We start from the raw sequence: 11,785 nt of genomic DNA, 5'->3' as shown, positions 1-11,785 counted from the left end.
CCAGTCCTCTTCTCCCTCAGATCCAAGAGTCTGGGTCCCAGGCACCTTCTCTCTCTGGACCAGAGACCAAGCCCTCAGCCCTTTCTCCCTAAGATCAACAAGTCCAGGCCTTCTCCTCTGCTTTCCAGGAGCCCTAGTCAAGTTAACCTTTAATTCCTAGATCAAGGATGCATGAACCAAAGCCCCCAGACCCATTCTTTAAGGATGAGCTGAGTCAGGTACCCATCACCTCAAGATAAGGGTCAACCCCCATTCTTGCTCTGAGGATCAGGACAGTTCTCTTCTCCCACCCCTAGCCTCTCCTTTGCTGCCTCCCCTTCAGGGTTCACTTCCTTCTCTTCCCAAAATACAGTGTAGAATTGTCTTCCCCAAGCAGGCTGGGGCAATCCTGTCATGTGCATGCATCTGCATAAGTTTGTTTGTCCAGATGTATCTTAAAAGAGCTTAGAGTGCTCACTTCAGTTCAGTCACTCAGTCGTGTCTGACTCTTTACAACCCCACGACTGCAGCACGAGTGCTCAGTGGATAGTAAAGGGCTGCGGGGTGGCTCATGTTTTTTTTCTACAGCCACTTCGTAGTCTAGGGTAAGAAGAAGGGCCTTGGGGCAGATTCAATGGACCCCTTTCTTGACAGTAATAATGCCAGGGGATTTCTAAGATATTCACTTTGCAACTTTTTTTTTTAATTGAACATAAATATTCTCATTCCCAGATTCCAACACCACTCCTTCCCCCCTTCCCACCACAACAGCCCTCACCCTGTCCTTACTTCTTGGGTCCGGTTCTTCCAGGGCCTTTAAGGAAGGTAGAAAGAATCAAGATGGTGGCCATCTTGGATTCCCAGGGACTGAATGGCCATTTTGGCAGCAATTCCATGGGTGAAGCAAAGTATCCCTCGGGGATAGCAAGGGCAGATCCTGTATCTTGATCTGCTTTATGTTGCCTTTCTTCTTAATGTGAGTGGCCATCTTGAAATCTCTTCTTTCAGTGTTTGGAAGCAATTTCCTTCTCTGTCCCTAACTCCCATAACCCCTGTCCCCATCCCTCTGCAAAGGGCCCATCTGCTCTCTTGAATCTCTTTTATACAGAGGAAGAGGCAAGCCCAGCGGCTTTCTTGCAATGACCCAGGCAACTGCAATGATCTTTCCCTCCCCTCAAGGTTCAGTTTTGGAAGGGTTTGTTCCATAGCCAGTTTGTTCTGGTTACTCAGAAATCAGGACAATCCATTATGCTAGTTGAAGATCCCAAGACTCTTCAGCGGGAGAGATATCACACATGAGTCTGGAGACGTGGGTGGCTGGGTGTGGGGAAGGCAGCATATGGGAAGGGGGGAGTGCTGGGGGCCAGATCTGGGGGTCCAAAGGATGTGGGTTTGATGTAGCTGGTAAAAGCTCGAGGATGAGGTGTGGTCAGATAGCCTGCTCGGGCTCTATATAGTCTGCAGGGGGGGACCATGCCCAGATGTGGATTGAAGTCATAGAAGGTAGGGGTTCCTGGAGGTCCAAGAGGGGAGGAGGGTGGTAGGAAGAGACCTCCTCCAGGGGCTTCTCCAAGGCTCAGGCTCACACTGACTCCTCGGACCTTGTAGTAACCATTGGTTGGGTCCTGAGGGGACAAAATGGGACTTGGTAAGGTGTGTGAGGGTATACACGGGTGACGGTAAGTGACTAGAGAGAGACATTGAGAAAGAACCATACCTAGGGAGAGACAAAAAGATAGAAGGAGGAGAGGCAGAGAATCCAGAGACATATAGAAGGGCAAAGAGACACAAAAACAGTAACAAGAGATGAAAAGACAGAAAGAGATGGACAGAGAAAGGCAGAGACAGAGGTCTGCCAAGGGATGGTGGTATGGAAGGAGATGCAGAGGGAACAAGAGAAAGAAATGGAGATCAATCAAGACATCCATTCTTACATTTGCTCAACAGCCCAGAGGCTTTGATTCTATGTCATGCCCTGTGCTGCTGCTGGAGACATCTCTCTCTAGAATAGACCTAGTCCCATCTTCATGGAGATCGCAGGTCAAAGGAGAAATGATGAGTCACCAGACAGAACCAGGAAGGGTCAGGGATGCGATGGAGGAAATTCGGGCAGAGTGACTGGAACAGTGATGGGAGAACCTTCAGACTGCGGTGGGGAAGCCTAGATCACAGTGGTCATAGCTGTGACAGGTGAAACAGAATGATTGGGGCTAAGAGGAGAGAAGCAAAAGTTTTCCAGCACAAAAAGTGTTTGAGGGCTTTCCTGGTGGTCCATTGGTTAAGAATCCACCAGTCAGTGCAAGGGACACTGGTTTGATCCCTGGTCCAGGAAGATCCCACGAGTCATGAAGCATCCAAGCCTGTGCTCCACAACTACTGGACCCATGTGTTGCAATGCGCCCTAGAGCCTGAACTTTGCTATATAAGAAGCCACCAAGATGGGAAGCCCACACACCACAGCTAGAGAGTAGCCTCTGCTCTCTGCAACTAGAGAAAAGTCTGCCGGAAGCAACAAAAGGCCCACCACAGCCAATCAATCAATCAATCAATCTTAAAAGCAAAAGAAGAAGAAATGTTTGAACTGACACCAGAGGAATAATGGAGAGAATTAGGTAGGTATGTGAAGAAAGGGGGCTTCCCAAGTGGTGCTAGAGGTAAAGAACCTGCCTGCCAATGCAGGAGACATAAGAGATGTGGGTTCGATCCCCGGGTCAGGAAGATCCCTTGGAGGAGGGCATGGCAACTTGTTTCAGTATTTTTGCCTGGAGAATCCCATGGACAGAGCAGCCTGGCAGGCTGCAGTCCATAGGGTCACAAGGAGTCAGACAGGACTGAAACGACTTAGCATACATGCACACGTGAAGAAAGGAGTGTTTGAGGCCAAGAGACTAGCATCTGCTAGGTAGAGAGAGAGAGAAGGGCTCTGGACTGGGAACTGCGGTCACTGGAGCCCCCGAAAAATGGGGCCCCAAAGGAAGGACAAGTTTGGGGAAATATGAAGCTAGTGTGGAACCTGGTAGGCATAAGGGGCCTGGGTGAAGCAACGGGGGAGAGGCATCTAGGAGGCCTGATGTGGGATGTTGGCCTCTGATGGGAAAAGCACAGGCAGGGTATAACCTTGACTGGGGCTCAAGATGCAAGCCAAGGCTGGGGCAGATACGTGGGCATAGTCAGCAGACAAACCAACTGAGACTGTGGAGGTGGGTGAGACAGCCCAGGAGGCAGCAAGAACTGGGTAGAGGGGGACTTCCCTGCTGGTCCAGGGGCTAAGACTCCCTGTTCCCGATGCAGAAGGCCAAGGCAGGGTTTCAATGCAGTTAGATCCCTGATCAGGGAACTAGATCTCACATGTCACAACTAAAAAAAAAATCCTGCATACGGCAGCAAAGATCAAAGATCCTGCGTGCCACAACTAAGACCCAACACAACCAAATAAATAGATAATATTTAAAAAATAAGAAGTGGGTAGAGGGACCTAGGGGCCAGAATGAAAAGGGAGGGAACAGAAGTGGGGAGGGAGCTGGAGACACAGTGAAGGGAGCCCCGCTTTTCCCAGCACTCACCTTGGTCTCCAGAGCCCCCTCCTCATCTAGAACCAGGTCACTGTGGTCTGTGTGCACGATGGGGCCCTAGGGTATAGTGCTTAGTGAGAGGGAGTGTAGACTACACTGCAGGGGATGCCAGACCCCAGAGACCCTCAGTTGAACATCTGAGGCCAGAGAGGAAGGGCGAAGGGCACCTGGGAGCTGGGGTCTGGACATAGGACAACAAGGAGCCCTAGGGATAGGGATAGGGATAGGGAATAATTGGGATGGGGCATACTTGGATTTGAGGGACGTTTGGATCTAAGGGTCACTGTTGGGACTAGGGCTCTATTTGAGTTTTGGGGGCCCGATTGGGATGGGGATCACAACTGGGACTGGGTTATTATTCGGGTTTTGAGGTACCATCAAGTCTGGGGACCCTCACATCCTACCTGATCTTTGCTGCTGCCTGTCTCCTCCTCAGGGCCCCTGGAACTGGAGCCATCGTTGCTCCCTGGGATTCGCACCAGGTTCTTTTGCTTGGAGAAAGAGGCTGAGGCCAGGGACATTGGAGGTGAGGGCAAAGGTAAGTGATGGGGCTGGGTCACGGTTTGTGGAGACCAGTGAGCAGGAGGAGAGTGAACTGGGGCAAATCAGGCTGGAAGGCTGGGAATCAAAGAGACCACTGACCTAGGGGGGGTGAGGGGTGCGACCCTGAGGAGATGGAGTTAGAGCTTGAGCTGGGAACCAGGCTTTGAATGGGAGCCAAGCCCAAAGTGAGTCTGGAGAGGCAGGACTGGGACAAGCCCCAAGGCCAGAGCAACCAGTGTACAGGGCCTGTGTGGGGGTCTGGGGTGGGGCTCAGACACTGACCCCTGCCGTGGCGCCAGCAGCAGAGGGCCACCCCAGTGATGATCATAAGGAGAGTCGTGGCCACGGCGGCCACTCCAGCCACAATCCGCACAGTGGGCAGCAAGTCTGTGGGAAGAAGGGGAGGGGGTTCCTGAGGAGGCTGAGCAGATGACTGAGCAGGAACTGGGGAACAGGGCTTGAGTAAGGGAACCTCTGCTCAAAGGTCATCAAGTATGGGGATTCCCAAGTTTAGTAGTCCCCTAGCTTGGGGTCTCTGGGTTTAAGAGCACATGAACTTGGGGTTTCATAAGTTTAGATTCCCTGACTTTAGGAAGCCATAAAGTTTGAAGGTATTTTACTTTGCAATTTTCTATATTTGGAGGTTGTCTTCTTTAGAGTCCCTAAGTGTGAGAGGTCTTTTAGTTTAGGATTCTGTATTTAAATTATTGTTGGGGGTGTGGAATCTCAGGATTCAAGGGACTCCTAGTTTTGAGGCTCCCAAGGTTTGAAGGCTCTGCCTTTGAGGGTCTTCCGTTTGGAAACTGTGGCATTTTGAGGGTTTGAAAACCTCAGATTTGGGGTCTTCAGGCCCAGAATCTCACCTCTACGGCCCAGGCTGACCTGGGTGCCTCCCTCACCCAATCGGTTCCGGGCAGTGCAGTTGAAGCCCCGGTGAAAGTCGGACTCCTGGGTCCCCGAAATGTGTAGCACAGAGATCAGGCCTGGACCCTGTCCCCCGAGGCCCTCTGGGGCTGGGAAGTTCTCCACCAGGAACCGACCCCGTGACCCCGCCGTCAGGAAGCCCTCATCCCAAGACCATACCTGGGGGCACAAAAGAGGAAGGTCACTGAGGAGACTCGGGAGGGCGAGAAGGTGTGGGCAGGGTCTGGGAAAAGTCAGAGGTAACCACAGCGGTTTGGGGAGTCTGTCTAGGAGGTTCGTGTGGCCGGATGGGTCATGAGAACGGGGACTTTCCTTACCACGGCTTCTGGGGCAGGGGAAGCGAAGACCAGACACTGGAGGCGGGCGGGGCCCCTCAGGAAGGCGGGTGCAGAGTGCAGAGCGGTCACTACTGGGGGAGCTGGTGTGGAGATGGTGGACCAGTCAGAGGAGAGGCCCCGCCCTCCCCAGAGCCCATTCTCAAGCTGGCGGGGTCAGGCCTCCGCTCTCCCCACTAACCTCAACCTACCATCCCACTCCTGTCGACAAACGTGAACCCTACTGAGGCTAGCCTTTTGTAGGTCCAGCTGCAATCTCCAGGCACCCCAACCCCTTCTCATGGCCACTCTCACTCCCATTAGACCTCATCCCCTCTGCCCACTTCTTATCCCAGAACCCACTGGGTCCACTAGGGAGCACCTCTTTCTCACCGTTCACAGTCAGCCTAGCTTCCGCAGCGCCACCGCCCTGGCCCGAGAGCCCCGGCTCGGCCCTGCACACGTAGTCGCCTGCATCCTCGGGCCCCACCGCGGGAAGACGCAGCGTGGGCCCGGAGGCCAGCACCTGAGAAAGGGAAGGGGCGTCAAGGGCACGACCTTGGGGGGAAGTCCCTCCCCTACTGCCAGCCGTGGCCACAAGCCCCAGATCTGGCCTCACCTGTGCGTCCCTGCGGCGGGTCCAGGTTACCCTTGGGAGCGGATTCCCGCGCCAGACACAGCTGAAGGAGGCGTCTTCTCCTACGTCCACCGACAAGGGTTTCGGCTTTGCCTGTAGAATCGGCCCAACTGGAGGAGACCGAAGAGGGGCCACGTGACCAGGGAGGGATGTAACTTCTGTCTTCGGAGCAGACGCTCAGAAACGACACCCACAAGGGCCCATTGGGTTGAAGCCCCCAGTTAACTCGGCGGCGCACGTCCGACCCACAAGCCTCAATCCCACTCTCGCCCCGCCCCTGCTCCACTTTGGCACTGATCCAGCACAGCCAAATCCCGCCTAAATCCTACATCGGGCGCACCATCCCCAGCAGCCCTTCGCAGCCACGCCTCATGGTAGCCGCTGTCCCATTCTGCTCGCCACACTCTGGCCACACCCACGGCCCCGCCCCGGCTCACACTGCACGTCCAGCGCTGTGCTGCGGTTGGCGCTACCCACTGCATTGCTGACCTCGCAGGACACCGGTGCAGTCAGGAATGAAGCGTCAGCCACTATCTCCAGCATTGGCCCGCGGGCCCCGAGCACCGGGGAGCCCCCCTTTGCCCATCTGCGAAGATGGTGGCGTGTTATTGTTGTCCTTGCTCCTCAGGCACACCTAAGCTGGTCCTCCAGGCTGGGGAGAAATGACCTGGGTCCTCACCTATAGCCGGTGACAGGAGGCTGGGCTGTGGCCTGGCATAGGAAAGTGACCTTCTCTCCCTCCTGCACTGTCTGTGGTTCTGCAGACAGAGTAACCACTGGGGGGTCTGTAGAGGTAAGTCAATGGTTAGTAGTGGGCGAGGACATGGAACACCTCCACTGATGACCTAGGAGTCCAGTTCTCAGCTCCTCCACCCCAGAAGTCTGATCCTCAGTCCCCTTCTCCCTTTCAGCTAGCAGTCTAGGCTTCCAGTTCCCAATTCCCCCAGGGAACCAAGGTACACAGCCCCCGCCTTTCTCATGCCCTGAAATCCAGATCCCAGGTTCTTCTTTCTCCAAGGACCTCAGGCTCAAAGCCCAGTGTCTGATTGCACTCACACTGCAGGCTTAGTGTGACAGCTGTGTCCTTCCCTGCAGGCAGGGCCTGGCTCCGGGCCCGGCAAACCAAGGTGGCTCCATCATCATGGCTGGAAGGGGTCAAAGACAAGATGCTCTCCACTGACCCGATGGTTCCTTCCTTCAAAGGGGTCTGTAGGTTGTGAATAATAATGATGATTTCATTTACCTTTAGGTAGTACTTAATGTCAGTCACTCTTCCAGGCATTTATAAATATTCCTTTATTTAATCTTCCAGTAATCCTAGACGGGCATACTACTATTAACTCCACTGTACAGAAAAGTAAACTGAGCGGCAGAGAGGTTAAGATCAATCAACTAACAAGTGACTGGGACAGGATTTAACCCAGGTAGTCTAGCCCTATGGGGGCTTCCCAGGTGGCACTAGTGGTAAAGAACCTGCCTGCCAATGCAAGAGGCATAAGAGATGCAGCTTTGATTTCTGGGTCAGAAAGATCCGCTGGAGGAGGGCATAGCAACCCACTCCAGTATTCTTGTCCAGAGAATCCCATGGACAGAGGAGCCTGGCAGACCATGGGGTCACAAAGAGTCAGAAACGACTGAAGTGACTTAGCTTGCACGCACAGTCTAGACTTAGAGTCCCTATGCTTAAGTACATACCAAGGATCCCAAGCCTTGAATCTCTGCCTTCTCATGCCCTTCTCCTCTGCATGAGCCTGTGGTCTGAGTGGACCCCCGAATTTCCCAGAATGAGCAAGGAAGGGCTGGCACAGAGACTTGGACCTAACCTGGCGGAAGATGGCCCCGTCCAGCCGGACCCCATCTCGAAACCACAGCAGCTCAGGGGTAGGGTGGGCATCACCACGGCTCCGACAGGTCAGATTCGCAGGAACCCCAGCAACCAGAGACACAGAGGGGCCGCCCAGCACCTGGGGGGGTTCTGGAGGCACTGTAGGGTGGATCTGGGGTCGGAGCTGGATCCGGGTCCTAGAGACCCTGATCTTCCCAGCTCTAACTGCCATCTCCTTCGTTCTCGCCAGACTCTGATATTCCCGGTTCCCTGGGGTGGTGAATCCCCCCTCCCCCGGGCTCCACAGGGATAAGTGGGCTGAGTCCTCACCCAGCACATGCAGTCGGGCTGGTCGAGAGCGGAGGCCAGCTTGTGTCGCTTGACATTCATATGATGCTTGATCCTCTAGCTCCACGGGTCTAATGTGGAGGTCGTGCTGGCCACTCGCTGCATTCCCTGATATCCAGTACCGGGACCAGCCTGGGGTCAGGGACAGAGGCAGTCACACTGTGGTTCTGAGTTCCTGGTCCCAGGCCTCCATCCCCAGGCACCTCACACTGGAAAGACACTACCAAAAGTGGGGGCTGGGCCAGAGAGACTAATCCCTTCCCAGTCCAGTGTCGCTACAAACTTAAGGGGATGATAAATTCAGGGGGAGAAAAAGCAAGAAAACAATTGCCATAAGAATCAGAGTAGATACTACCTGTAGGTAGTAGGGAGGGAGGGAGCTACGAGAGAAGGGAATAATAAGGAGGGCTTCTGGGGAGCTGGCAACAGGGCTGGGTAGTTGTTACACGGATATCTATTTTAGAATTATTTGACAAATCTTCCATTTATGTTTTATGTGCTATTTGGCACTGATGCACTATTTTACAATCCAAATAAAAATTTCCAAACCCTATGGGTCAGCTCCAAAGAAGATCCTGAAAATTCAAGACTCCCAAATGTTTCCCTGAGCCCATTAATTTCCTAAACTTGAAAATGTCAAACTAGAAATTTCAGTTGTACCTCAAGCCCAGCATCCTCACCCTGGAGCCAGCCCCTCCCAGAAGAGATAGTAAAGCCTCACCTGGAAGGTCCCTTTCGCCCCCTAGAGCCAGCCCGTCCTTAGTCCACTGAACCAGTCCCCGGTAGGCGCCCAGGGCACAGGGCAGCCGGGCCTCGTCTCCCAACAGAACTACCTGGTCCTCTGGCTGTTGCAGAAAGTGGGGTGCCAGGCCTAAGAGAGTGGGGCGAGGGAGCAGAGCCAAGCTTAGCATAGTCAGGAGCTCCCGATTAAGTCCAGTCCCCAATCCGCTCTGCCCTCAGACCCAGAAGCCCAGGCTCCCAGAGTTCTCTTCCGTCAGACCCAGGAGTCTGGACCCTCAGTCCCATCTATCCCAGCAAAGCGACAGCTGGCAAACGACCCTCCCCTGTATGTATCTGCGCCGGCCCCTCGTGGTACCTGCACGCCCCCTGAGGCAGAAGGAGAGGACGAGGAGTACTGGCACGAGCATCCTAAGTGTGTCCCCCAAGACCCAGCAGACTTGCTGTTGCACTGGCTTCCCTGCCAGTTCCTTTCTCGGAGCACACTTCCCACCACTCTGGCCTGGAGTCCCCTCCGCTCCTGACTCTTCGCCCCAGGCTAGAAGCTCCCCTCTCTTTGACCTGGAGGTCCCCTCGTCTGCTCCGCCGCTCTGAAACGCCTGCCAGTTCGGCGCGTCAGGTCTCCGAGAGACCCTGGAGGGCTGGTTCCCACTCGCCCCGCCCCGGCCCGCCCCCTGGGATACCCGCCCTCTTCCCATTGAGAAACTCCCGCGGCCCGACGCGGATGAATGGGGGCACTCAGGGCGGCGTCCCTGCCAGCGGGTGGACACTCCAGCCCCCTTAAGGTCTGGGAGCTGGAACACCTGGGTTGAAGCCGGGGGTACCGTCTGGGTTGGACATCTGCACCCTGCCGGGGTTGGGGGATGGCTGGGGGTGAGGAGGAGGGAGGGGAAGGAGTGGAAGAAACTTGCTCAACCCGGGTCCTGGAGGGACCGCGCTGAGTGGAAACGCAGCTATAAATGGGAACCCTTGGGGACTCGCTAGTTTCCGCGCCCTGGGGAGGCGGGGCCCGGGGCTCCTCTGGGCCTGTGGGTCAAGAAGAGGGCACCATGTTTGCCTGGGGGGCTGCTGGGACCCCCGAGAAGAGAGAGTTCAGTTCTCCCCACCTCAAAACGCCTTCAATGCCTGCCTTTTTACCGCTGCAAATCAGAGCTCGTCCTAAGATCCAGGAATCCAGCACCCCCCCGCCCCTCCTTTCCCAGGACCCTGCAGTTCTGGACCACCCCCTCGCCCCACTCAGCAGTGGTTGCCGGGCGACGGCTGGGAGGCGGCGGTGCCCGGGCTGAGTCAGGCAGGGAGGCTGGGAACCGCGCAGCTTGTCCTGACGGCTGCATGTCGCCCAGCTGGGGCGTTCCCACGCTGCAGGCCGGCGGTGCGCTGCGCAGCTGGCGGGGCAGGTGGGTGGAACCCGAAGCCGACAGAGGGGGAACTGGGGGCCTGAGACCCTGGGTATGACATTCTTAAACCTGTAGGGATTGGGGATCTACACTCCGTTGTTCTGAGCTCAGATTCTTGTGTCCCTAAATAGCAGGAACATGGACACCGCCCCCCCCCCCCACCCCAGGATGCTAAGACCAGAACCTTCAGATCTCTGATGACCGAGAAGTTAATGGCCTGAACCCCGAATTTCTGAGGCGTTGGGGACTCAACTAGGGCCCCTGCCTGAAGCAGAGTGCAGTTGGGAAAGGATGACCTGAGGTCAGAAAATCTGCTCTTAAGTCTTAGAGTCAGTGGATTTAACCACCAATCTCTCTCCCACCCCCTCACAGGCCCCGGAGGATTTGAAAATCAGCCGACAGTGAACATCTGCCCTAAGTCCTGTGTGTGTGTGTGTGTGTGTGTGTGTGTGTGTGTGTGTGTGTGTGTGTAGGGCTAGGGGGGAAGGACTGCAGGCCTGAACCCCCAGGTCCTTGGGAAAGAGGGACCTGGACTCTGGAGTCTGAGTGGCTTCTGTTTCGGGGATTCAGCCCTTGGATTTTGAAATAGGCTGGTCTTATGGCCAGGACTCCTGAGTCTTAGGGGTGGAAGGCAGGTAGAAAGGCTGTTTCTCCAGGCACCTGACATCACTTCCCCTTCCTGGCTCTCTGGGGGCCACAGGCATGGAAAGATGGAGAGTTTGAGGTCCCAGGAGCATCTAGAGAAGGAAAACATCCAAGGTGGAGGGTGGAAGGTTCGTGCTAATTAAAGGTCCCAGCAACGGACAGCCCCATGCCCGGGCCCTGAGGGACACCATCTGGTGATAGCCCTAGACAGAACCTCCAGCTGTGCACCCAGCCCATTTCCCAGGAGGCGTGAGGCCAGCTGGGAGAGGAAACGTGGGAGGAGGGCAAGGAGTTAATAACGGGAGGGAAGAAGACAGACTAGATTAGAGTCAAAGATGGAGCTGTGGGGGCTCAGCCCAGATGCCTCGTAGATGCCTCGTCTTGTGTAGGGAGAAGGACCAGATGGGGGTCATGGAGGGGAGAGAGAGAAAGCGAGCAGTTCCAATTCCTGCAGGAGATCAGCAGGCAGAAGAAGCTTATCCCGTGTGGGTGTATAGGCGCACACTGGGGTGGGGAGGGCAGGCTGACCAGCATATGGTTATAAAATTCAAATATGTGACAGGAAGACTCAAAGACGGAGAAACGAATAAAAGAAAGAGGCGGAGTCCAGGCTGACTGAGAGCAAATATTTATTGAGCTCCTGGTGTGTGTGAGAGACAGAGCATCGGGAGGGAGAGAGGGAGAGATGAGAATAGAAAGAGAAAAACAATGGGGACTTCCCTGGTGGTCCAGTGACTAAGACTCTTCGCTCCCAATGCAGGGGCCTGGGTTTGAGTCCTGGTCAGGGAACTAGAGCTTATATGCCACAACTAAAGATCCTGCACACCACAGCTAAGACCCAGTACAGCCAAATAAATTAATAT

At 55.0% G+C, this 11,785-nt stretch overlaps 1 protein-coding gene across 1 annotated transcript; it reads right to left on the bottom strand.

Moving 5' to 3' along the window:
• Positions 1-557: 557 nt before the first annotated feature.
• Positions 558-9,505, bottom strand: KIRREL2 (kirre like nephrin family adhesion molecule 2). The gene is made up of 15 exons (XM_042231381.2): positions 9,239-9,505; positions 8,864-9,013; positions 8,125-8,274; positions 7,793-7,953; positions 7,026-7,176; positions 6,649-6,754; positions 6,407-6,555; positions 5,952-6,079; positions 5,726-5,858; positions 5,336-5,436; positions 4,958-5,177; positions 4,377-4,481; positions 3,956-4,056; positions 3,543-3,608; positions 558-1,604 (listed from the first exon to the last, which is right to left on the bottom strand). The coding sequence occupies exons 1-15, from the start codon at positions 9,288-9,290 to the stop codon at positions 1,269-1,271; spliced, it is 2,109 nt and encodes a 702-aa protein (XP_042087315.2). The 5' UTR covers positions 9,291-9,505; the 3' UTR covers positions 558-1,268.
• Positions 9,506-11,785: the final 2,280 nt, after the last annotated feature.

Source organism: Ovis aries, chromosome 14, assembly GCF_016772045.2.
Source record: "Ovis aries strain OAR_USU_Benz2616 breed Rambouillet chromosome 14, ARS-UI_Ramb_v3.0, whole genome shotgun sequence".
Lineage (NCBI taxonomy): Eukaryota > Metazoa > Chordata > Mammalia > Artiodactyla > Bovidae > Ovis > Ovis aries.
Note: the sequence above shows the minus strand (reverse complement) of the source record. Positions and strands in the feature narration are given on the sequence as shown.